The following is a 27,337-nucleotide window of genomic DNA, read 5'->3' as shown; positions in this document are numbered from 1 at the left end:
CAAAGCATTACTTTACTCCCTACCACTGCCCAGAAATAGCTATTTTTCACGTGATTCTTTTTTTTACTGGAAGAGGCGATAAAAACATTACAATCTCACTATTCTCCAAACAATCCACGAGAGAGAGCTCCTTTTATTCACTAGCCATTGACAGACACCTTTTGGCGTGCAATCACCAACACCAGAGGACTACAAAAGGTCACAGTATATTTCTTGATTCACAGGAGTACAGGGAGTAATTTCAAATGATAAAGTCAAAGCATTTGAACAAAGATGTTGGCTCACACCAAGGGATTTTACTACACAGCAGCACTGTTGCACTGGTTTCTCATAATGATGCCCGCTGAGTGAGAAACATATTGTAATCGGTTATTTTCTTGCCCGGTGCGGGATTCGATACGGGGTGTACAGCACCACAAGGCAACATCACTAACCGCTCGGCTAAAGGCTTAGACCCGTTAGCTAGGGGCTAACGTGTCTTATTAGTAGTTACAATATTTATTGGCCTATTGATTTTTCCGTTAGATACATCTGTTACACCTTAATAGCCTTGACAAAGATAACGTATGTAATCCATTTGTTTGCCTGCATTGCATAGGTTTAGATAATGCCCAAGCCTATGGACAGCATAATCATATCGTCTTCTTATTGTCCATCCATCCATTATCTGAACGGCTTATCCTGCTCTCAGAGTCGCCGGAGCCTATTCCAGCTGTCATTGGGCGGCAGGTGGGGAGACACCCTGGACAGGCCGCGAGGCCATCACCACACCACACCACACCACACACATTCATAACTAGGGACAATTTAGTATTCACATGACCTACATGTCTTTGGGCTGTGGGAGGAAACCGGAACCCCCGGAGGAAACCCACGCAGACACGGAGAGAACATGCAAATTCCAGCCAGAGGACGACCCGGGACGAACCCCAAGGTTTGACTACCCCGGGGCTCGAACCCAGGGCACTCTTGCTGTGAGGCGACCGCGCCAACCACCGCGCCGCCGTCTTATATTTTATCATGTCAGAACATACAATTTCATAGCCCTGCGGTATCGACATGACTGACTTCATTTTTCTCCCATCTTACATGTCAAACAGATTTTCTATTCTCTTGGTTTTGCTTTTAATTTGCATTCGGTTTTGATAAAATGTTGATTGTAAAATCTTCCAAATTTTCACATCTCAAGTAAGACACTACTATCATTATACATGTATGGAGACACTTAACCATTTAAGACAGAACCATGTACTTGGTTTTTCTCTTGCCTCTATTACCACCAGGTGGATTAAGGGGGCAACACAGGTGCGCTCTGATTGGCTCAGCTTGTGATGTGCTCTCCTCTGATAGGTGGATATAGATACCGTCTCTGAAAATCTTCCGTGTTAACACGTACAGTTGCACTAGGGGGGCAATGCGATTTATATAAATTGCCGCTTACTTTTTAATAATAATGTTATATCTTTTTAATATATATTAATATATTTGAGAATATTTAGTTGGTTAAATATATTTCCTGAGCTGGAAAACTGTAGGACCAGTTATTGGATCTTCGATTAGTTTCTCTCCGGAGAGCAACAGGCAACGGACCGACTGGCGTTATGGCGTTTGAAACGAGAAAAACAATGAAGGCGATTTCTTCCCGTTGGCATTTGTTTAAAATGGGAAATATGACGTCGTGTTTTAACACAATGTTGTTCTTCGTGATATTTCATTTTAGTTTTGTACTCTGTGATATAACAGACGGCAACACAGAACACCTGAAGCGGGAGCATTCGCTTATGAAACCCTACCAAGGTAAGACGGCTAAGAGCCCTCGCTCGGCAAAGCTACAAGTTTTTCAACTTTAACTACTTTCTGCATTCCTTGCTGCTTCCTTTTTTTTAAACAAATCTATGCAAGATGGTTATTACGTCACGCCTCACATTTACAAACGAGCTTGAGTTTGACGTTTTGCTTGAGTATGTTAGGAGTGTTGCCAGAGACGATGCACAAAAGTAACTTGTTTTACCGTTGGTCGGTCCATGCTAACGTTGCCTTTGAGTATTACCTGTAAGTGAAGACGTCGTTTAATATATCGCATCTAATGTGCCGCACACTTATCTGTTATTTATGTTTGTTTTCTAGGTGTTGGCAGTCAGTGGGACTTCTGGGGAAGCACCTTAGTAACAGGTTCCTATGTCCGCCTCACCTCCGATGAGAGAAGTAAACAGGGATCCATATGGAATACCGTGGTGAGGAAGGACTTGTCTTTGCTTATCTCTGGAAAATATATTTGCTTTCAGAAAACAAGATACAAGAAAACAATATAGTATTAAGAAATAAGAAGAGGGCCAACCCTACTCATCTTTGGGTCCAGTTCCAAACATTAACTTCAGTCTAGCTCTGGTGTATACTGTACTATTGTTTGACTCTATATTGGCGAAAGCGTTACATAAAATTCCGTGCTGACATTTTGGAGTTTGCTGTTACTTTGTTTATTAATGTAGAGCGTGGCTTTTATCTAATCTAAATTAGGTGAGATCAGTTGGTCTATTTGGGATACATGTGTTCCACCAAGCAGCATTCATTTTGATCGAATTTTCCATTATTTACATTGATTCAGTGCTATACTCTTACAACAGGTACAACATAAAGCTAGGTGCAACTTAAGCTATGGTAATTGCTATGCATAATTGAAGTGTCATATGTGCATTTATAATGCTTGATGTCACTAATTTCAGTAAAATTAAAATTGCTAGTGTCATCATCTTTAGATGGCTACCAAGTTCAAGATAGGAAATCTCCTTAAACATATGCAAAAAGCAGAAAAAATTATTTTTGGATGATGGAAGTGGTCTAGATGCTTCCATTGTACATAGTCATGATATTGTTATCACAAGACATAGACCTATTTACAGACATGTCTACTTAATGTTTAGTTTATTTGTGTGAATAACTTTGCCCTGCATCTTTTTAACATATTAAACCGTTGTTGCTGTTGCTTTTGTTGTTGCTGTTATTACTATATCCAATTTAATTTTATGTTAAAGTGTTCTGATTGCAGCCCTGTTAGATGCAATAGGCTAACAAGCATCTTCCCTTTCCTAATGCAGCCTTGCCACCTGAAGGACTGGGAGATGCATGTGCAGTTCAAAGTTCACGGGTCAGGGAAGAAGAATCTTTATGGTGACGGCATTGCAATTTGGTACACAAAAGACAGACTGCATCCAGGTAGTAATCATAACCTAGATTCAAACATTTGGGGTGTGTTTGGTCTTCTTTTTTTTTTAAAACCAGCAGTACACATTTCTAAGTAATGAGTAGAGTATTTGTAAGATGGTACTTTTGGACCTGTTGCCTTTGGGAATAGTTTTGCCAGTCACTTTTGTTATTTAACACAGCACAAGTCTGCTCTCGGGATTTCAGCGACATGGCAGCCATAGTAAAATCTTGCCTAAATCTTTGTATCAGTTTTGTAAGTAAGTCAAGTTTTACTTGCGAGACCTTTTAATTAGTATTGACTGTTATCAGTATGATGAGTATCAAACATATCAACTACATTGCCTATTATTTTGCAGTAGAATGGAGTTTTGGAGTAACAGGGTCACTCCAGGAAATTACGGCATGCAGCTGCCTTAGTGAAAATATTATTTCAAGGATGTTTCCCTCATGATACTAAACATGTAAAGTCTTTGATCCACCTTGCTTGTTTTGCTTGTTGATAGTTTTATTCGAAAAAAGCTATACAAAAATTAAAAACACATTAAATGGGAGTGGGGAACTTTCATGGAAGGAAAGATGTTTTAGACAGTTAAAAAAAAGATAATTTGCCACAGGAGAGAATCCCGGGCAAGAGTTTGTTTGTTGCTGAAACTTGGATAAACCTAAAGATATTATATAATTTCGATGTGTTTAAGAAATTATTCAGGACACTGTGCCTATTTACACTGCAATTTGTTTAAAAAATCAGGAAAAACAATGCGTCATGAGTAAATTATTCATATTGCTGAAATGTAATATGAATAAGTGATAAATTGTGCACTGGAAAAGGGTCTGCTGATTTGCTTCATCTGTAAGCTTTGCCCATCATGTCTAGATGTTCACCTGCACCGCTAACATCCCATCTTTCACTCATCACTACTGACCACAGATAATGTCTTGAGTCGTCTCCTCATGCCTCACCTCATCTCTGCCTCCATCCTAGGCCCTGTTTTTGGAAACCAGGATCATTTTGTTGGCCTGGCTATTTTTTTGGATACCTTCCGCAATGACCTCCATGGAATGGATGTAAGTGGGCTGTGTTTCTGGTTGAGGCCAATGACCTGCTTGTTTCTTTGCAGGGCCCGTGTTTTCCAACAATGCTCTCTTCCACGGGCTGGCTGTATTTATAGACACTTATTCTAACGATGACACGGCGGACGTGAGTGGTTGCATAGGATTTTAACTGTCTGCATGCTCCCTTGGTGTAGTTTCAGCTGTGCTATTTAGATTGTTTTTTGTTTGTTTCTTTAGCATGTTCTCAATAATTTTGCATGTTTTTGAGGAGTTATTCCACAGTTTTTTTTCCATCATTTTCAAATCTTGTTCTCTCAGCCACAAAAAAGTAATTTTACCCCACAACTTTATATAGTACATTGGCTTTTGATAGAAGAATATGGTTATACTTTTTTTCTTTTTTCCCTCACAACATCTTTTTGTTACTAGCGTTCCTTCCCTTACATCTCAGCTATGGTGAACAATGGCACAGTGGGCTATGACCACGGCAAAGATGGCCGCTCCTCTGAGCTCGGAGGCTGCTCAGCCGATATCAGGAACAAGGAACATGACACGTACCTTGCCATCCGCTATTCCAAAGAAAGACTCACTGTAAGTTACGCAAGAATTAAATGTGGGAGTTTTTGAATCGTGTTGAATGTCTAAAAAGTATTGAATATAATGTTATTCAGTAGCAAAGCATCATTATATAATTTTACACACACCATACATTTTTATGTAGATTTGCAGACATTTTGCAAACTGGTTTTTAATTATGATGAGGAGTAGTCCTTAGCTATAGAGGCATGATGCCAGGCAGAGACCTACATCATTTTAAAGCAGATGATGATAACCCCCTCCCACCCTCAGCATTTCCAAGTGTTTTTATTGTTTGCGCTGCTGTCACAAAGACAACCGGATCACTTTCCATTTATTAGCAACCTGGCTACTGTCCAAAGCAAGAAACAACCGGAAGAATTCCAATTTGATCTTGGAATCCTGAGCTCAGTGCTATGATAAAGTTAGGGTAAAGCATCTGGTAGTATTAATAAGTAGGCAGGTTGTGTTACTTACTGATCCAATAGAAAGAATGCCAATTGAATGACGATTAGGAGCCCTCTCAGGTCCTGGGTGTTGTATCGAACTCTGTTTCCATTTCGATATCTGTTTTCCCCTAGCCAGAGTTCAATACAACTCCGGGACACTTGATTAACCTCAACCTAATCCTAACTTCAACCTAACCCTATGCTTAACCTAACTTTTACCTTATCATAACCGATGGCTAACCTGTTTCCATATGAACGCTTTCGTCTGACTAGGGGGAAACGGATCGTGACGGGCAAACTGAGCTAGATACAACACTGGAGCTTGCTCCATCAAGTGAACACCTGTCCAAGATTCACTCTTGTTTTACCTCTCTGTCACTCTCCCTCTTCACCTTCTTTGCCTCCTCTGCTAATGGGGTTATTTTTCTCTTGCCTGGTAGTTTTCACTGTCACTTCGGTTGTTCCACCATCCGTCATTTCCGCTACTGGGGATAGGTATGCCTACCGGGGAACACAAAAGCTCTTTCCTCTCCCTATTTTGGTTGCGCAATGGTTGATGCACTTCCTTTGTACCATAAATCGAGTCTTCATTTTCCCACGAGATTGTACCCGGTTCCCTATTAGGCTGAAATGGAGGTTTATAGGGAACCAGTCTAAATGCCAATGGTGTCATTATTCTATAACCATTACACTGTGCAATCAACATTTACTTCATAACGATAGATTAAAGCAAAAATGTTGTCTACTGCTGGTTTAAACACCAAAATCTTCATCAAGATGTGAAGTTCTTGACAGGACCTTTCAAAGAAATAAACAGCTGAAAAATATTTCTACATGATTTTTTTTCAGTTCACTTTAATCAACAGCCAGGTCTTGATTCTTTTTTACAAGCAACGTGTTTGACATAACCTTAAAGTATTTCTGTGTTTATGCCATTAACCATTTTATAACAGTCCCTAATGCACATTTTTAAACAAAATGTCAAGACAATATGGCTATTTTAAAGGCGCGATGATTCCCATTGCATCTGAAAAATGGAAATATGAGATAGATGAAATGATGATTGGGAGTAATTGCTGTTATTATTAAATTTTACACAAAGCAATATGCCGTTACAGATCATCACCATTCCCTCTACAGTTGATGTAAATTGTACAATTACTCAAACTTGGAGGGAAACAGTTTTAATTTCTACAAAGTCTCACTTGTGTCATTGGATCATTTGTGTCCCACAGGTCATGGTGGATGTGGATGACAGAAATGAATGGAAGGAATGCATCGACATCGGGGGTGTCCGTATGCCAACTGGTTACTACTTTGGGTCATCTGCAGCCACAGGAGATTTGTCTGGTAAGCTTGGTCTTTCCATTTTTATTTTATTTTTTTTAATTGTAGATCAGTTGCATCTCTCCTAAGTGAAGGTAAAAGTAAGAAAATCACTTCCTCAAGTGTTTAAAGAAGGAATGCATGGAAACATAGTGTTACCACTGTATCCCACACAACAGAAGTGCTAGTTGGTTTCAAGACAAAACATTTCTTCTGTGGGTCCCAGGGGGAAAACAGCCAAAATTTCTGACAGAAATTGTCACGGACAGAATGATCAGGAGTCATAATGCTGTCTCATGTTACAGACAACCATGACATCATCTCCATGAAGCTATACCAGCTAATGGTGGAACACACTGCCGAGGAAGAAACTCTGGACTGGACCAAAATTGAGCCCAGTGTCAGCTTTCTCAGGTCTCCAAAAGGTACATAATGCCGTTGACACACTTAATTTGCTGATATGGGATCTGTGAATGCAAATGCTGTCTACCATTTGACTTCCTGTTCCTCACTTCTCTGTGCACCTGTAGCACAGTGTGTTGTTCAATCATATCCCAACAAAATCATGTATATGCTGGTTTTCGTTACAACTAAAGATTGCACCAGCTGATTTCTCTTTATTTCTCCACTCCCACCTTCAGGTGGAATATGTACTATATGGTGAAATGAGTTGGTCTGGTGTTTGGCTGGAGTGGAATCTAGATATACAAAATCCCAATGGCTCTGCTGCTGTTGTTTGACTCTTCAGTCACCATTGGTGCTGCAAATCTGATAGTAGTTTCAAGATAATCTCATTTAAAGTGAAAGGTTCGATTGCCAGTGCATCATGAAAAGAAGATGGTTATAACAGATAATAGAAAAAATTCTAATCATAAACTAAAGGCATTTCTGTCTAACATTTTTAGATTCTTTGTTTAAAGAGGTTGTAAACCTCTTTTTCCTTTGACATTGTTTCAGCTAATACCATGTTGGTATTTCCCTTGGATAGTAAAATTGATTGCCCTGGTGCTAAATTCAGTGAAAATGAGACTGCATCATACGGCTGCTATGAGGGAGTGTGGGGAAGCCTGACCTGAGTGGCTAAAATGTAGGAGGCAAAACTGTTTCCCTATAATAAAAATGATTTGTTTACAGGGTGTAGTTATATGTAAAACAAAAGAATGAACAAAGCAGATGAACAAATTAACTCAACTCCCAATAATTGAGCTTAAATTATGAAATAAAACTCAACTCATACTAATTGAGCTTTAAAATAAAAAATAACTGAACAAAACTCAACTCATACCAGTTGAGCTGAAATGAACATGTGCACACATCTACACCCAACCAACAACTCCAGAGCAACTACTTACAGTGCATCCGGAAAGTATTCACACCCCTTCACTTTCCCCACATTTTGTTATGTTACAGCCTTATTCCAAAATGGATTAAATTCCTTTTTTTTCCTCATCGATCTACACACAATACCCCATAATGACAAAGTGAAAAAGGTTTTGCAGAAATTTTGCAAATTTATTAAAAATAAAAAACTGAAATATCGCATGTACATAAGTATTCACACCCTTTGCTATGACACTCAAAATTGAGCTCAGGTTCATCCTGTTTCCAATGATCATCCTTGAGATGTTTCTACATCTTGATTGGAGTCCATCTGTAGTAAATTCAATTGATTGGACATGATTTGGAAAGGTACACACCTGTCTATATAAGGTCCTACTGTTGACAGTGCATGTCAGAGCAGAAACCAAGCCATGAAGTCAAAGGAATTGTCTGTGGACCTCCGGGACAGGATTGTATCGAGGCACAGATCTGGGGAAGGGTACAAAATTTTTTCTACAGCTTTGAAGGGCCCGAAGAGCACAGTGGTCTCCATCATTCGTAAATGGAAGAAGTTTGGATCCACCAGGATTCTTCCTAGAGCTGGCCACCCAGCCAAACTGAGCAATCGGGGGAGAAGGGCCTTGGTCAGGGAGTTGACCAAGAACCCGACGGTCACTCTGACAGAGCTCCAGCGTTCCTCTGTGGAGATGGGAGAACCTTCCAGAAGGACAACCATCTCTGTAGCACTCCACCAATCAGGCCTTTATGGTAGAGTGGCCAGATGGAAGCCTCTGCTAAGTAAAAGGCACATGATAGCCTGCTTGGAGTTTGCCAGAAAGCACCTAAAAGACTCTCAGACCATGAGAAACAAGATTCTCTGGTCTGATGAAACCAAGATTGAACTCTTTGGCCTGAATGCCAAACGTCACGTCTGGAGGAAACCAGGCACCTCTCATCACCTTGCTAATACCATCCCTACAGTGAAGCATGGTGGTGGCAGCATCATGCTGTGGGGAAGTTTTTCAGCGGCAGGAACTGGGAGACTAGTCAGGATCGAGGGAAAGATGAATGGAGCAAAGTACAGAGAGATCCTTGATGAAAACCTGCTCCAGAGCGCTCAGGACCTCAGACTGGGGCGAAGGTTTACCTTTCAACATGACAACGGCCCTAAGCACACAGCCAAGACAACGAAGAAGTGGCTTCGGGACAAGTCTGTGAATGTCCTTGAGTAGCCCAGCCAGAGCCCAGACTTGAACCCCATTGAACATCTCTGGAAAGACCTGAAAATAGCTGTGCAGCGACACTCCCCATCTAACCTTACAGAGCTCAAGAGGATCTGCAGAGAAGAATGGGAGAAATACCCCAAATATAGGTGTGCCAAGCTTGTAGCTTCATACCCGAGAAGACTTAAGGCTGTAATCGCTGCCAAGGGTGCCTCAACCAAGTACTGAGTAAAGGGTGTGAATACTTATGTACATGCAATATTTCGTTTTTTATTTTTAATAAATTTGCAAAAATTTCTACAAAACCTTTTTTGCTTTGTCATTATGGGGTATTGTATGTAGATTGATGAGGGGAAAAAAAAGGAATTTAATCCATTTTGGAATAAGGCTGTAACATAACAAAATGTGGGGAAAGTGAAGGGGTGTGAATACTTTCTGGATGCACTGTATTTACAGGGTGTAGCTACATGTAAAACAAAAGAATAAACAAAGCAAATTAACAACTATAACTCAACTGAACAAAACTCTACTCCCAATAATTGAGTTTAAATTATCACCAAATAAACAAAACTCAGCTCATAACAATTGAACTGAAATTAACATCATGTGCACACATCTACACCCTGATGTCCTACAGCCAATTAACAACTCCAGAGCAACTGCTTAAATACTACCTTGGAGTCAGTCAGCAGCATCTGAGTTTAGGCTGTACCAATGTAGCAGGGAAAGCTGACACCTAGTAATGATTAAGATTGATGACGGGACAAATGACATGTTCTTACCCACTTTGTGACAAGGAGAAATTCTCTTTCTTGTCTCTGGGGTGAAATATACATGAAATTTTTCCCCCTTTTTCTCCCCAAGTGTACTTGGCCAATTACCCTACTTTTCACATCCGGCTTCCCACCTGTAGACACGGCCAATTGTGTCTGTAGAGCTGCCCAACCAAGCCGGAGGTAACACGGGGATTCGAACCGCCGACCCCCCTGTTGGTAGGCAACAGAATAGACCGCTATGCTACCCAGGCGCCAAATATGCATGACATTACGATCAATGCTGTGTGAGTTTTTTTTACATCATACAGGGGCATCAATGACAACAATTTCTTCTTATTTTTTTACTGTGTTCTGTAAGGTGTCCTTGAGTGCTCTGAAAGGTGCCCACAATTAAAATGTATTATTATTGTTATTATTATTATTATTATTAACAGTACCCCATATTGCGTAGTCCACACATGTGGAGCCAAAAGGTGACATGGTGGTGTTGACCAACTAACCTTTGTGGGTAGACTTATAAGAAACTGGGGTGAGTGTCCTGCTACAATACTGCCACCCTCAGTCTAACCCACACCACCATCAGTCCTCTTGATCTACACCCATTTTTATCTTTTTTTCACAATGTGAGTGTGTGGAGACAGGCTAAAAAAGTTTATTAATGTTTAAGAAAAAAAAACTATATTTTCTTGTCAGTTCTTTGTGACCTTAGTGGTGGTATAATAAAGAGTCATGTTTGAGTGTCACTGTTGTAAAACATCTACTGCCAGGGCGCTGTGTCCCTGACCAATACTCTCCTTGATTCTGGTTCAACAAAATTTTAAGATTTATGAATTTCAGGTTATTTTATAATTGCACTACTCGGTGTCTCTTAACAACAGCATTAGCTAAGCAGATAAAATAGTATATTAAAGTCAATATGTATCCTAAACAACAGTCTATTTTTGGTCAGTTTGTCTATGGCTGGTAAATTATACTGTACCAGCCACTTGTAACTGCTAGCTGGACTCTGACTCGCAACCAGTTGTCATCATTTGAATGTTAAAGTTCTTCTAAAAACCTATTGAGTGGTGAAGTCATGAAATTATCAAGTATATTTTAGGATTTGCTAGTCATTGTGGATACTTGATCTGTAAGTTCTGATCATTATTGTGTACTTCTTCGCTCGCAAAAAATATTACTTCTTATGTTCTCCCATTTACAGACAACATTGATGATCCTACCGGGAACTTCCGTGGCACACCACTCACTGGCTGGAAAATATTCCTGCTCCTGCTGTGTGCCCTTCTGGGTATCATAGTTTGTGCTGTGGTGGGCGCCGTAGTGTTCCAGAAGAGACAGGAAAGGAACAAGAGGTTTTACTGAGCAGAGAGAGAGGAAGTATGAGAGAGTAAATGAGTGAAACCTTATGGATAAGTAGTGAACTGTCTGAAAACTACGGATTGAACACTTTCAATGTGAAATTCTTTTTTTCTAAAGATTGTACAAATGTTTATACCATTGAAGCACTGCATTGAAAGCAAGTTATGCTAACTTCTGATAGCTATAAATTAGGGCTGTGCGATATGACGAAAATCTCATATCACAATATTGAACATTCATATCACGATAACGATACATATCACGATATAGCACATTTTCTGTAAATGCAGTGAATAAATAGTTTATATAGAATGAGATCCCTCCTCTGTTGAGCTCCCTGAGGTTTCTTCCTAGTTTTTCCTCCCTGTTAAAGGTTTTTTTTTAGGGAGTTGTTCCTTATCCGATGCGGGGGTCTAAGGACAGAATGCTGTGTTGCTGTAAAGTCTCTTGGGGCAAAACTGTAATTTGAGATATTGGGCTATACAAATCAAATTGACTTGACTTGACTATATACTCGACAGATAAAAGGTACTTACTCAGGTAAGGTACCCTCTCACTTATTTAGAACTTTTTACAAATTTTCAATTAAGCATGTAACAAAATATTGTAACGTGCATGGATAAGTAGACGCGTTGGTCCCTGACTAACGGGTCGGACCTTTTAGTCGACTGGTTAACGTTGTCGCTTGTGGAATGGGAGATATGGGTTTGCGTCCCGCCTGTGGCGGTTCCCGGACTGCCCCCGTAAGTCGCTACAATATTGTTGCAAAGTACAGTTTTCTGGTCCGTGTCAGACTTTTCATACCCAACCCACGTCCATATGATAGAAGTAGCCCCTCTTTTAGGTACAAGCTCCTCGTTTTGTCCTGGCTGGTCAGAGTCCTCCTGTTCGGAATTATCCCATTCTGCGTTACGTTCGCTGTCCTCCATGTTTGTTTGTATTGCCTTAATGCAAATTTCCTGCCTGCGTCCGTGCTGTGCAACGAGCGGAAAGGGTCGTCCAACTGATGAAAAATATTGCCGTAAAGAGTTTGATTTGCGACACAGTGAAATAAACGACAGAGCTTAATACAAAACGATAGATGTTTTTTATCGTCACACGATATATATCGTCATATCGCACAGCCCTACTATAAACAGACTAAGCCAGGGCACACAACTCATTGCCACGCTGTTACGAGTGACACTTCATTGTTGTTTTTACACTCTTGCTCTCTGTATTTGGTTTTGTTTTCAGTACAGGGTTATTGTATAACAACAGATTTACTGTCACTTCCAGACTTTTAAGTGTTTGAATCAACCAAGTTTCTTCAAGAGATTCTGTTTATACTGTTGTTTTATTGGGGAAAACCTGTGGTTCTTAACCTTTTCAGTGATCAGGCCCCTCCAAAAAAGAAAAAAAAAATAAGCAAAGCCTTCTTGTCACTTCCTCAAATTATTGAAAGGGGCCTAAAGGCTGCAGTTGTTCTCATGAAAAAGACCACAAATTCATACTTCTTTTTTTTGTCTGATTGTGGAACTGAACGTGTTAAGTGAAGGTTCCCATCTCCCATGTCAAGAACTGAGATTCTTGTGAAATTCCTTTGAAATCTCATTAATGTCAAATGATTCTGATTGGGAGACTACACAAATGAAACCTGATTACTTTTGCTTTGTTTTAAGATGGTGGAGGGTACTTCTTGTAGTGAACAAGGATTGTTTTTTTTTTGTTGTTGCATGAAATGTAAAAAAAAAGGAAAACACACAAGTTGCAATCTCTAGTTTTATGTCTGTTCCACAATGCAAGCCATCCAGCTAAAGAGGAACAAGTTAAGATCATGGCTACAGTATACAGAAAAGGCTGTATGTATTTGAGACGTCACTGCTCAGGGTTAAGATTAGTATGTAGCCCTGTACAATGACCTAGTCAACAGGTTACAGATTTTCAACAATTTGTGACTTGTTTGCTGCACCATAGCTCCGCCTCTGAGAAATTTAGATTTTTAGAGTTGTGTGTCCTTATATGCCTTTTTAGCTTGATCTACAACCTTTGGGAAAGAACAGGGTATATCACTAACAAATATTGGTTTCTGAATGAAGGACATTGTTGTTGATGCAAGTTGACAAGTACACATACTCGAAAGAAAAATGACACAGTGTACTAGCAGGGCTGACAGACTACGTTCTTGTAGGCTTATAAATAATGCACCTGGTCCCACTTATCTCAAAGCTTGAGAGCCTTTTGTTTGGGAGCAAAGTTTTTGGGCTATAGATCCAGTATATCTTTTATTCCTTGATTGTGTTTAGTTTCTTAAATGCTGAATCAGGACTAAATCCTGTTTACCTATGGAAAAACCATAAAATCAGGTTTCCCTTGGTTGTAGTAGCACCTACGATGAAATACTGACATGTTTTGATTAATCAATGATTGCAAGTAGCAATGCATTAATGATTGAGATCCAGCTGTTAAGGTAGAAGACTCACTATTATACTTTTGTAGGTTAATGGATGAATTAATAGTGAGAAAGCACATTTTCACTGGCAATATATATATATATATATATATATATGTGTGTGTGTGTGTGTGTGTGTGTATATATATATATGTATATGTGTATGTGTGTATATATATATATATATATGTGTATATATATATATGTATATATTTATATATGTGTGTGTGTATGTATGTATGTATGTATGTGTGTATGTGTGTATATATGTGTGTGTGTGTGTGTGTGTATGTATGTATGTATGTATGTATGTATGTATGTATGTATGTATGTATATACATTTTTTTTTTTTATTTCTCTAGATAATGTGTTCGGTTTTCTTTGTGTGACCTCACTTGCAATGTGCTTGGGTTACTCTATATTTACACTGATAAATGGCAGCAAGGAAGCAGATTCTCCCTAGGACTAAAACATAAGAACTAAACAATAACAAGGGCGTATTTTCCATACCAGTGACATTTTTTATTTTATTTTTATTACAATTTTTTTATCCTAACCCATGACTTGAGGCATTGTGTGGTTGCAGCCAATCCACTTTGGCCTGTACTTGCCACACTGGGGTTTGCAAGTCAATAGCCTGTATTCCCTGCTAATCAGTAGTAACGTGAAAAATGGACAGTCGCCTTCAGTTAATTATGATCTCCTGCCCAATATTTTTCAAACAACTAAACTTGGAGGAGCACCAGGGTAGCATAGCGGTCTATTCCGTTGCCTACCAACACAGGGATCCTTGGTTCGAATCCCTGTGTTACCTCCGGCTTGGTCAGGCATCCCTACAGACACAATTGGCTGTGTCTGTGGGTGGGAAGCCGAATATGGGTGTGTCCTGGTCGCTGCACTAGCGCCTCCTGTGGTCAGTTGGAGCACCTGTTCAGGGGGGAGGGTAATAGCGTGATCCTCCCATGTGCTACATCCCCCTGGCGAAACTCCTCACTGTCAGGTGAAAAGAAGCGGCTGGTGACTCCAAATGTATCGGCAGAGGCATGTGGTAGTCTGTAGCCCTCCCTGGATTGGCAGAGGGGGGTGGAGCAAGCGACCGGGACAGCTCAGATAGCGAGGTGATTGGCCAGGTAGGAAAAAAATCCCAAAAAAAACCAACCCCCAAAACAACTAAACTTGGACCTCTAGAGTCCAGTGAGGATGATGTCTCTATATCACAGCTGATGTCTCAAAATGTCCCCTCAAGTGCTTTATGCTTACGCACTGTGTTGGTAAACCCTTTCATTATCCAGTGCTTGTTTGTTTAGCCCTAATGTGAACTAGAAAAAGACTGGCTGATAGTTCACACCTCCATCTCGAGGAGTTAGCAAAATGGAGCGGTCCATGTACAATTGATGTTTATCCATCAGTATTTCTTTCATCTCCTGAGCAAAGATTGCCGACTGCTTCAACACTCCCCAAATTCACATGTGGATGGTGGAATAAATGTTCCATTACTACAAACTCAGTCGTGTTCTCATCGTCAGTTACCTGAGCAGGTTGCTCCCCTTGCAACACGCTTCATAGACATTTGCTTGCTAGGTCAAGGAAAAGTTGCAAGAGAATTTATGCACAGCCGTTATTACACTGGACACCGACAACTTATAAACAAGTTGAAATCTTTTTATTGTCTTTTTTTTTTTAATGCTTGTTGGTTCCTTGCACTTTGTCTATCATCTTCTTTTCTTTTTTTTACACTGATGGATGAAAGCGCATTTAATGAATATAATTCCTAATCTTGTGAACACAAAAATGGGTAACTGGAGTAGACAAACTTCTGAAAAGTAGACTAAAGAAAACTCAAAAGTGCTATCCCACCTATGAAGGAAAAATTAAAGAATAGAGTTGTCTGGTATACCGTCGTGAGGAGAGATGCTGGTCAGAAAGCCCTGCACTCAGCAAAGTCACACATACCAAGTACAGAGTAAGGTCAGGTAGGAGTAGGAGTTTCTTCCCGATTGCTTTATTGACAATCTGGGTGGATTTAGCGTAGCACCTTATCATCCGCACTGAGACCCAGGATGATATTCAAGGTTTGTTTACCTTTAGGAAATACATCGTGTGCAATGCAAACATCAGATAAGACAACTACAATACCGCCGATAACAGCAACACCACCAACAAGCGCTACAGTAATAATGGTGCAGCGTCCACAAAAGTGTTGTTATGTAATTGTTCAGCAGTGAGATACTGGTAAGCACAAATGATCTGTGAACCCACTTGGTTTGGAGGGATGGGAAGCTGTGCTATCGGCCTGACGGCAACAAATAGAGGCTATAATACATCCTTAACACTGGCCTGCCCTTTCCTCCCCTACAGTATATGTACAGATTCCAGCCATTATCCAAACCGCCTAGCCTACCCAGTGTCACAGGGATGCTGGAGCCTATCCCAGCACTCACTGGGCGGCAGGCGGGGAGACACCCTGGACAGGCCACCAGTCCCTCACAAGCTGACACACACATTCACACCTTGGGACATGTTAGGATGGCCGATTCACCTGACCTACGTGTCTTTGGACTGTGGGAGGAAACCAGACACGGGGAGAACTGCAAACTCCACACAGAGGATGACCCAGAACAACCCCCCCAAAGTTGGACTGCCCCAGGGCTCGAACCCAGGACCTTCTTGCTGTGAGGCAACTACACTAACCACTGTGTGACTGTGCTGCCCATGTACAGATTCATCCATCCATCCATCCCTTAGCTGAACCGCTTATCCTGTTCTCAGGGTCGCGGGGATGCTGGAGCCTATTCCAACAGTCGTTGGGCGGCAGGTGGGGAGACACCCTGGACAGGCCACCAGACCATCACAGGGCCGACACACACACACACACACACACACACACACAAATATTCATACCTAGGGACAATTTAGTATGGCCAATTCACCTGACTGACATGTCGGGACTGTGGGAGGAAACCCACGCAGACACGGGGAGAACATGCAAACTCCACGCACAGGACGACCCAGGATGATCCACCAAGGTTGGACTACCCGGGGCTCGAACCCAGGACCTTCTTGCTGTGAAGCGACCTTGCTAATCACTGTACCACCGTGCCGCCCTGTACAGATTCAACTTTTTGTTTTTGTTTTTGCTGCAGAACAAACATAACAGATCTTTGGTTTTATTGTTCATTGTCATATAGTATGATGAATGGCACCTATAATAGTAACATGAAGTACCAATACATCAAGTTTCAAGTTGTTTTATTTGTCAAATGCATAACAGCACAGCGTGGCAGGCATTGCTGGCAATGAAATGCTTCGGCATCAAGATGTGCAACCTCAAGAAAAGCTAAAGAATATGACATAACAGATTAAGTTAAAACCAATATATAAAAAATAAAAGTATAAAAATACAGTATTTACAGTCCAGCATGAGAAATTAAAAACTAAATCTAAAATAACTAAAAATAGGTTAAAAGTAAGCTAAAATTCAGTGTGTACAAGTCGGAGAAACTTACATTTAAACTAAGGTCACACATTAAATCTAAAATTAACAGCTGGCATGGAAATGTAATGGTATATAGTAAGTGTAGGTCCCCCTCGTGCCCCCAAAACAGCTCTGACCCGTTGAGGCATGGGCTCCACAAGACCTCTGAAGGTGTCCTCTGGTATCTGGCACCAAGATGTTAGCAGCAGATCCTTTACGTCCCGTAAGATGTGTGGCCTCCATGGATAGGGCTTACTTTCCCAGGACATCACAGAGATGATCGATCAAATTGAGATCCGGAGAATTTGGAGGCCAAGGCAACACCTTGAACTCTTTGTCATGTTCCTCAAACCATTCCTGAACAATTTTTTGCGGCGTGGCAGGGCGCATTATCCTGCTGAAAGAGGCCACTGCCATCAGGGAATACCGTTGCCATGAAGGGGTTTGCAACAATGTTTGGGTAGGTTTTATGTGTCAAAGTAACATCCACATGAATACCAGGACACAAGGGTTCCCAGCAGAACATTGTCCAGAGTATCACACTGCCTCCGCTGGCTTGCCTTCTTCGCATGGTGCATCTCTTCCCCAGGTAAACGGCACACACACATGCACACACACACACGGCCGTCCACGCGATGTAAAAGATGTGACTCATCAGACCAGGCCACCTTCTTCCATTGCTCCATGGTCCAGTTCTGACGCTCGCATGCCCATTGTATGTGCTTTCGGTGGTGGACAGGGGTCATCGTGGGCCCTCTGACCGGTCTGCGGTTACACAGCCCCATACGCAGCAAGCTGTGATGCACTGTGTGTTCTGACACCTGTCTATCATAGCCAGCATTAACTTTTTCAGGAGTTTGAGCTACTGTAGGTCTTCTGTGGGATCGGACCTGATGGCCAAGCTTTTGCTCCCCAAGTGCACCAGTGAGCCTTGGGCAACCATGACCCTATCGCCGGTTCACCGGTTGTCCTTCCTTGGACCACGTTTGGTAGGTACTGACCACTGCATACTGGGAACACCGCACAAGACCTGCCGTTTTGGAGATGCTCTGACCCAGTTGTCTAGCCATCACAATTTGGCCCTTGTCAAAGTCACTCAGAGCTTTACAATTGCCCATTTTTCCTGCTTCCAACACATCAACTTCAAGAACTGACTGTTCACTTGCTGCCTAATATACCCCTCCCCTTGACAGGTGCCGTTGTAACGAGATAATGTTATTCACTTACTGGTCAGTGGTTTTAATGTTTTGGTTTATCGGCGTATACTACTGGCATATTTACCATGTTTACAGACACTTCGTATAGGCTTACAGCTGTTGAGATTTTGCCACTTTGCTGCTGGCGATGCTTCTGTTGTACAAGTACTCTGCTAATTCTCCAGCCAATACTACAGTAGAAAGGTGTTCCCATATAGTGTGACGTTTGTGATAGCCTACACTGGATTTGGTCTGAGGATGCCATTTTAACAAGGGTGGGAACTGTTTACTGCTGAGCTGGTGGCGCGCCAGCAACAATCACTGTTGCACCTTGTCTGTAGTTCTGGCTGGCAGAGGGCGGGGCGGGGAAATCACGGGCCCCGGTTTTAAATCGCACGTGGTCGTTTTCCCCCCTGCACCTCTTCCTACACCCACAATTCCCACAGCATAACGCAGCGGTTTGTAACTACTATGAGATAAGTGTGATATATTTAAATGAAGAATAAAAACTCGCAAATCGTTTTCTTCTCGTAGCGATACATGTTCTGTTCTGAGTTCGGCGACCCTCAGCCCAGTTTAGCGCTGTAGCGTTTCCCTTGCAGTAAAGCGACATGATGACGTCGGCTACCGTCTGTCTCTGATGAGCTTTCGAGTCGGCGGAGTCGGCGACCGTCCTAGTTGCGTGGCGGGGGGGGCGCAAGCGCAGTAGAGTCCTGAATTCGGCCGAGGAGGAAGCAGGGGGAGGGAGGAGGGAGGAGGGTGGAGGATGAGCGGGGTGGGGGGGGGGGGTTAGATGATGCTGTCAGCAAGCGGAGGGATCCTCCTTTCAGCCGGTCCCAGCGCAAGGAGCGCTCTCCATCCTCATGCATGTGCCGTGGACGTAACAGCATGCCGCCGCCGCCGCCGCCCGCAGTCTCTTTCCGTCCGTCTCGCTGAACTGTTTCCTCGTTGTTTCCGCAGGGGAGAGATATCGTGTGTTATTTTAGTCCTTTTTTTTAAAAAAAAATTTAAAATTTTGATCCGTGCGGGAGGGGAGGGGAGGGGAGGGGAGGGGGGCTGTTGCAAATGCTGCCCTGTTCATCATCTGCGCAGATGGAGGGTTGCGGGGAGGAGAGAGACCCACATATGCAAACAGAGGTAAAAAAAAAAGAAAACAACTTTGCTTTTTTTATTTTATTTCTTTCTTCTTTTTTTTTTCCTGTAAACTCTAAGAAAATGTGCGTATACGTGTCATATCGGGTTGTGTTGAGACATCTGTGTGGCCTATTTTGATTTTGCCCTGTAGAGGGTTGAATTCTGTCCCCAATACGTGTCCACCACAGCCCTGTAAATTTGTGCCGGCCGGCCGGCCGGCTTCGCATGTAGGTACGTAGGTCTGTTCTAGACATATGAGACCCCTCCCTAACATCCCCATTCCTGTTGCCATTTGCAAGGAAAGATTTTTTTGTGTGTGTGTAAGATGACCATGTCTTGTGTTTTAGCGTTGTTTTAGCAGGAATAAGTCTTTTGCATTAATTTTTAAAGGAAAGAAAGACTAGCACTTTTCTACAGGCAGCATGCTGAGCATAAAGGGACTGGTGATGATGATGATGTAGCCTAGTCGGCAGGCTGAGGTAACATCTGAATGTAGAGTTCTGACAGGGACGTAAAGACCCCTGCCTCCGTGTTTTAATCTTATTTAGACATCCTACTGTGACCTTGTGACGCCTTTAATATTGATGCACAATGTGCTTCCACTGAAAGACAATGCTTGCATCACACCCGATGTTAGCTGTTACATCATGCTGTGTGCTGGATGCCTTTATCCAAACTGTCTTAATGCAGACCTAATATAAATCCATATTTTTTCAGTGTGGGTGGTCTCAGTGCAGTCCAACACTAGCACATGGCAACATTAGCACCATAATACCATGCGCCATCCCTACCGAGCCACACATGCAGGGAATGTCTGGCAGTGTTACTAACCACGCTGTGCCCACACAGCACCTCTGCACTTTCCTTTGCACCCTACAGGGATATATCTGATGAGACAGTGTGTCAGACTGCGGGTAGATGGAGGTGAAAGTAGGCCAAGTGTCTCTGCTGAGGCCAGGACTGTCCTGCTCTGAGCAGGTAACAATGGTTAGCGATAGACCCGAGAGGAAAAATGTACCTGGCTGCAATGAGTCAGTATGTGTGACATTAGATCCCTGGGATTTCTGAATTTAAATGGATGGTAGTGGTTTATTTTATTGTTTTTCTGTGTACTCTGCCATCTCTGTGACACAGGGGGTTGTTGAATGCTGTAGGAATCCACTTAGCTCCTCAAATGAACTGTATAAAGTGTAATTGCATTGGTGGATAGCTACAAGAAGCCTCTGAGCATTTCTGCACACCAAGGAAAGAGGAGGCGGTAACTTCAAGTTTGGTCAAAAATGAAATTCTCTTTTCTTTTTGCCCAGTCAGCATACTGTCAGGAGGATAAGAGGATGAAAAATAACTTCTTAGTCAGCAAATCTCAAAGAAAAGAAAAATGCATTCAATGTTCTTCGCTTTCAAATCCCACATGGAGCACGGGTGGTTTGTGGCAAAGCAAAAGTGATTTCATCTCGAGGTGTTGAGCCACTTTCAGCAAATACCTGTGAGGGGATGTAGCCGGTTGGTGACCCTGATGACTTCCATATTCTGTCTCGTTCGGGCCTCTTGCAAGCATTCAGGACAAGTTTCTACATCGGTGCTCCTCCCTAAATAGCACGGTGGGGGGGCTGGTTACATCAGATGCCGTGGATGGGCAGATAAGCCGTTAGCGCCTTCTCTTCTGAGAGGGGCAGACCTCGAGTCAGTGGGAGCAGAGATTGGCAGGATGTTATGAGACCTGATGGGCTGTCTGTGTTTTTATCAAGGCTGTGCTAAAGGCTGAGGTGATGGAGAGAGGCAGTGCTGCCCTTAGTGAGGAGGAGGGTTGGCTCATGAGATAGACCTAAAGCAGCTAAGTAGGAAATGGAGAACACATTCAAATAGGAAATAAGTATCGTGTATTTTAATTGCTCCTTCTTTTTTTTCCTCCAAAGTCACAAAGAGCCATAAAATAACATGAACAGAACAGAACAGGGAAGGACAACAACAAGCAAGCTGTGATAAGGTCAAATGGTTATAATAAGCAGCAAGCTCTGTTTATTGCAGGGTTATGAAAGTGAGTTTTATTCCGTGATGCTTCTGCAAAGTTACTGAGGTGAGGGTCCTTTTGTTACCAGGTTTGTCACCACGTTGCTGAAACATTACCTCACATCGTTGCCTGTTGTGGTCGAGGGTCTTAAAAGGGTCAAGCTATGCAGACACTGCCTTGAAAAGATGAAATAGAGGTTTAGAAGACTCCATGACAACTACTGTCAGCTGGCTTTAGAGCAGTCCACATCCTCCCATCCCAAGAACCTTTTTCATTTTCATTTTCAAAGTCCTTAAAGGTCATAGTAAGATGTACGAAGATGCCTGGTGATCCCTGGTATTTGGACAATCTCAGCAAATCAGAGGTCCATTTATTGTGGACGTGTGTGCGTCCATGCATATGCATGTGCATGCATGCGTGTGTGTGTGTGTGTGTGTGTGTGTGTGTGTGTGTGTGTGTGTGTGTGTGTGTGTGTGTGCGCGCGCACACGTATATGTGTGTGTGTGTGTGTTGCATCTTCTAGCACTCTTTCCAGCTATGTAACTGCATACCATTGGTATCAGTGACCTGTGTGCAGTCTGTTGTGGAACATGAGCTGATGTGTTGATCCTGTTGTGTGGCTCTGCAGTGCAACAGACTGACCGAGGAGAGAGATGAGGTGGAGAGACAGCTCAAACACATCAAGAGAGGTGAGTTCCCAGTAAGTGTGTTCAGTTTGCTGCTATTCTGCAGGGGGGGGAAAAATTGCTAATCCACTTTTTTTCTTTTGTTTTCTTTTTCTTTTTTGTTTTTTGAGCTTCTGTTAAGACTTTATTATGATACATAAAGAAAATAATATGCATTGTTGTTCAATTTCTGGCTCCAAAGTGGATTCAAACTTCTAAACTGGGGAGGGACTTTCCCCATAGCGAATTAGGTAACTTAGATGACCTTGATGAGTTTGAAATGCATTTAGCATGGCCTGCCATTTCATTTGTAGGGTAGAACACATTTCATTCAGACTGAACAAATTCAAAGCAATGGCCTCGTCACTTTTGCCTTTCTTGCTTGCTGCCTACTTTTTTAATGCAGTGTTACATTAGTTATTAACTTTCCCTCAGTGGCTGAAGAGTGAGGAGGTAAAGTTGGTCCGCCCGTTCATGCAGCGAGTCAGGGGAATCGCTCCTTAAACAGAGGACCCCAGTCCGAGCCCCTTTGTCAGGAAGCACCAGCCCTACTGAAGTGTCCTCGAGCAAGATATTGATAGCCTACCAGCTCCAGGGGACACATTTTGTAGCTGGCATGTGCACTTTCCTTCCTGCACATGGGGAAGTGAAATAATAATTTCCCTAACAGGGATCACTTTAGTTCATTAGGATTAATAAAAGAAGAATTGTATTTGAATAGAACAGCTCAATACATTTACACACACACACACACACACGCACACACATACATGCACATGCGCAAATGTACACATGCAGACTTTTGCCTCTGCCCATGTCTCATTTTCCATGCAGGTGACAAGTCATCCCATCTACCCTCTGTTTCACAATGATACCTTGACTTCCTCTATCTGCTTGTCCACACCTTTCTCCACACCTCTCTCAAAATGACATCACCAGCTACTTATCCTCTGAATGGGTGTTTTAAGGGGGGTGGGAGGGGTGGGGGCTTCTCAGTTTCCATGACTACTGCCAAGTCACACAGCCAACCAAAGATGAGCGTTTGTGTTCTGGGAAGTGGAACCCTGTTTCTGCCTAGCGACCAATTATGGAACAGTAGGCTGTTTAACCTCCAAGTTGACTCGGGTCAGAAGCGAGCCTGGAGCGTTTTGACTTTTTGTGATGACTGTTCTCCAAGGTAAGAATATATAGAAAACACATAGACTGCACTCTCTTGGCTGTTTTTACACCAGGTGATTGGAATTAGTCTGTCATTTTCCAAGGAAACTACATTACAACACAAAGCCTCACCACTGCCGGAGTGAAGGTGTGTAGTCGTCAGTGTAGCGATGGCTGCTTTCAGCTGTCTGAGAGACGACTGTGTGAGCCGTCATCACGGTAGTGTTCAGGTGGTAACTGTAGACCCAGGCTCATTCCACCTGGAGCATTTTTGTCTTTATTCAAGCATTTCAGTTATAAATTTGCAACAGTAAAACAAGGTTTAATTCCTGGACCATCAGTGTTACAACCAATCAAAAGCATGAAAGTCTGGGGTCGTTGCCAGTGGCCTCACAGTAGATGTAAAATTATGATATTGTTATTGTAGAGTTTCAGTTTTGCTTATGTGTGGTCTTGGCAAGGAGAGTTTTTTTTTTAGTTTTGTTTCTTTACATTAAGGCAAGTAATTTGGTATAACATAGGGAGATATGAAAGGAGGATATGTACCAAGGAACAATGAGGTATTTCTTCAAAAGATCAGTTTTCATATTACGATGAAAATGGAGAACGAGACCTCAGCATTATTATATTGCAATGGACAACTTCTCAACTTATGTACTCATTGAACTATGCAATGTATTCTTAGCCCCTCTTTTACTGTACATCTATTTGATAAACAAAGGTGTTGAGCGTTCCTTGAAATCTGACAGTAACCAAGAAATAATTTTTGGTTTCATAGACATGGCATTGCCTTTTATTTTGCTCTGCCATTTGAATGATCTTTCACGTAAGTATTGCAATCAAAAAGGTGAGTCCATTAGGATGAAGATTTCAAGTCAGCAGAAGTGAGGATTCGTCCTTCCCCACGGTGATATTTATTTCATGTCATCAGACATCCATTCTCTCTCTACTTCTTTTATTCATTCATTCCATCTCCGAGGCCTGTGCAGTTATCCACTGGTGGAAACAGCAGTTGCACTCGTCATGTTATTCCATTGAATTATTAAAATCTCTCCTCGTGAATTATTCAGTTGTAGAAAATGGAGGAGGAAGGGGAGCCTCCGCTCCCTCTCATTAAGCTGTTTCTATTGTGGTCCTTTTAAAAACCATTCCAACAGCCACTTCAAATTTGATAGCCACAGTTTACCCAACTCAGTAATGGAGAATTAGCTCGGCATCAGCTACCTCTTCATATTGAACTCATTTAAATTTCAAAAGACTCTGACTGGACTTGGAATAGAATGAGGGAGGTTTGGATTAGCCATCCTACATAATAGATTAACCATCTCAACAAAACACTGAAAACATATTTTACATTACATGAGCTTCTATGAGTTAATATGCACGTGGCATGTTGCTCTCCAGCTAATCCTGGGGTCACACTTAATCCGTAATTTTTTACACCAACATCCTATGACTCAAAAGAATGTGGATGAAAGTGGTTAAATGTGGTTAATGGATGCTAGTATTCCGGTCCATTATTAATCTTGAGACCACAGTTTGAGGGTCACAGTCTCGTCTAAGAATTGATTATATTTTTAATTGGTCTTGACTTGCTTTCAGACTACAAGGGCCAGAAATTTCATTTCAAGATCAGTTGAGTACATAACTGCCCTGTCATCAGTATCACTGTTCAGCACGTCATCTTTTTTTCCCCACCATAACAAACTCTCCAGTACGTCCCTGATTGGCTGATTTGAAAAGTGACAGCCAAACAACAATGTACAGGTAGCGTAGTGGTCTATTCCGTTGCCTACCAACATGGGGATTGCTGGTTCGAATTTACCTCCATCTTGGTCGGGCGTCCCTACAGACACAATTGGCCGTGTCTGCGGGTGGGAGGCCTGATGTGGGTATGTGTCCTGGTCGCCGCACTAGCGCCTCCTCTGGTTGGTCAGGCACCTGTTTTTTTGGGGGGGGGGACTTGGGGGAATAGCGTGATCCTCCTACGTGCTATGTCCCCCTGGCGAAACTCCTCTCTGTCAGGTGAAAAGAAGCGGCTGGCGACTCCACATGTATTGGAGGAGGCATGTGGTAGTCTACAGCCATCCCCGGATCAGCGGAGGGGGTGGAGCAGCGACCGGGACAGCTCGGAAGAGTGGGGTAATTGGCCAAGTGCAATTGGTGAGAAAAACGGGAAAAAACAACAACAAGCAGGACAGAACCATCCTGCCTGAGATGTCGGAGATATTTGTAATAGTGTGGCAGACACTAGGGGCTATGCCTCTCACCCAGCAGCACTGTGAGCTGGGCGTGGTTTACGTTCCCGGGCTCGCCGGTGCAGGGTTGTTCCTGCTGCAGTTGGTTTTTGGAGTTGAGGAATAAACATCAAACTCGCCTTGGTCTCCTGTGTTTTTCCTCATTCCTGCCACAATAGCACACTTTGTGTACACGAAGCACAGAGTTTCTTAGCAAAACTACCTTAAAGAAGAAACAAATGGCAGAATGAATGTTCTGCAGCATAACAATTACTGAAATAGCTTCAGCCACATCAAGCTTTTAGATGTTAGAGATCATTATCAGTATGCAGGAGATAATTTGGTTAATTCAGTTTAATTTGTTTCATTAGTGGATTCATTCTTTCCATACCATCTGTTCTAGTCAGAATGGGTCTGCATTTGCATTCAGAGACTTTATGTACATATGTGACTGTACAGTTGTTCTATTAGCTGTAAAATGATTGCAAATTGAAGGCTCCATGGGGGAAATTGTGTTGTAAAACAATTATCGCATTGAATTTTTAAAGATACTTTTACCTTTTGCAAATCAAAGCAATCAAAGTCACGACTTGGGTTTGGACCCCTTGACTTATGTAGTCTCAACCACAACATCAGGGATAACAGTACAGTGAAAAAATTTTGTTGCAAATATGACTCATTGACAAAACATTTACCATCACAAAATGTCATGCATAGTCTATATCAAAACAATAAATAAAAAATGTATGTGTGATGACACATCACACAATCGATACATAAGCAGAAATATACATCCAACACACATGAAACACAGATTTCAACATATTTCTTTGGTTTGATATAAATTAGCTTCATCTGGAGGACAAAGAATTCAAGCCATTGTGTGCAGTCCCTGTTTTAGAGTCGTGATTTGTAGCATCAGTAGCAGTGAAGATGACTCTGCAAATGTCAAGACAGATTGGCCTACTTACCTCCTTCCCACAACTGTGGCTATGCAAGAGCTGTCTGCTGCTAGGAAGCTGGTTAAGCTGGCCTTCATAGCTGAGAGTAAGAGATGCCTCTCTGGATGTGTCTGTCATTTTTTTCTTTCATATGTAGCAACCAAGATTGGGTTTAGATATTTTTTTATACTCAGAACAGTGCACAAAGGGAATGCAATTAAAAAAAAAAGAGAGAGTTTGGATCTGTTTGGATGAGACAAAGAATCCTTTACTAAGTTATAAAACCACACATATCAAAAGAAAACAGAAACTAGATGAGGTGCAGAGGCTCAGATGAATGTGACAGCAGAAACCGCTGGACATCAAGGCTCATCACAGAGGAGGCAGTTACACAAGAGAGACAAGTGGTGCAGTTCTTCCCACAGTAATTTCCTACCTTAAATCCGCCCTCCTTAGTAGAACACATTGTTTTCGTGACAAATTTCTTGACGTATTTACTGTCAAATCCTCTCATAAAGCTCACTTTCATATAATCAGTTATCCAAAGTTACTATAACTGCAGTCCTGTGTTACCAGCCAGCATTACTAAACTGATGGCTTGTAGCGCCGTTTGTCTGTGCAAGTCTGCTTACTCAGGCTGCTGTACTTAGCTAGGGGCCTGGGGCAGCACTTAGCCCACCTACTTTTCATAGCTTAATGTGAGGGATTGTATGTTATTGGTGTTTCTTCCCATGGCTAAAGCTGTTTTGGCCAGCGGATGAGCTGTTTTCATCTACTGGCCCCACTTGTTGGTGCATCCCAGC

The 27,337-nt window shown here is 42.1% G+C and overlaps 2 protein-coding genes across 2 annotated transcripts in view; both read left to right on the top strand.

Moving 5' to 3' along the window:
• The first annotated feature begins 1,609 nt into the window (after nucleotides 1–1,609).
• Nucleotides 1,610–13,988, top strand: lman2 (lectin, mannose-binding 2). Its single transcript, XM_056285558.1, has 8 exons — nucleotides 1,610–1,797; nucleotides 2,128–2,234; nucleotides 3,096–3,213; nucleotides 4,187–4,269; nucleotides 4,687–4,848; nucleotides 6,518–6,632; nucleotides 6,914–7,033; nucleotides 11,129–13,988. Exons 1-8 carry the CDS (start codon nucleotides 1,626–1,628, stop codon nucleotides 11,287–11,289), a joined length of 1,038 nt encoding a protein of 345 aa, XP_056141533.1. The 5' UTR covers nucleotides 1,610–1,625; the 3' UTR covers nucleotides 11,290–13,988.
• Nucleotides 13,989–19,453: 5,465 nt separating this feature from the next.
• shtn3 (shootin 3) overlaps nucleotides 19,454–27,337 on the top strand; it is a 34,231-nt gene continuing 26,347 nt past the window's right edge. The window contains exons 1-2 of the mRNA XM_056277617.1: nucleotides 19,454–19,525; nucleotides 22,162–22,222. Of these exons, the coding sequence (XP_056133592.1) occupies nucleotides 19,454–19,525; nucleotides 22,162–22,222 (133 nt within the window). The remainder of the gene's footprint in view (nucleotides 19,526–22,161; nucleotides 22,223–27,337) is intronic.

This window comes from Lampris incognitus, chromosome 1 (assembly GCF_029633865.1).
Source record: "Lampris incognitus isolate fLamInc1 chromosome 1, fLamInc1.hap2, whole genome shotgun sequence".
Lineage (NCBI taxonomy): Eukaryota > Metazoa > Chordata > Actinopteri > Lampriformes > Lampridae > Lampris > Lampris incognitus.
The sequence above is the reverse complement of the archived record's forward strand: the minus strand, read 5'-3'. Positions and strand labels throughout refer to the sequence as shown.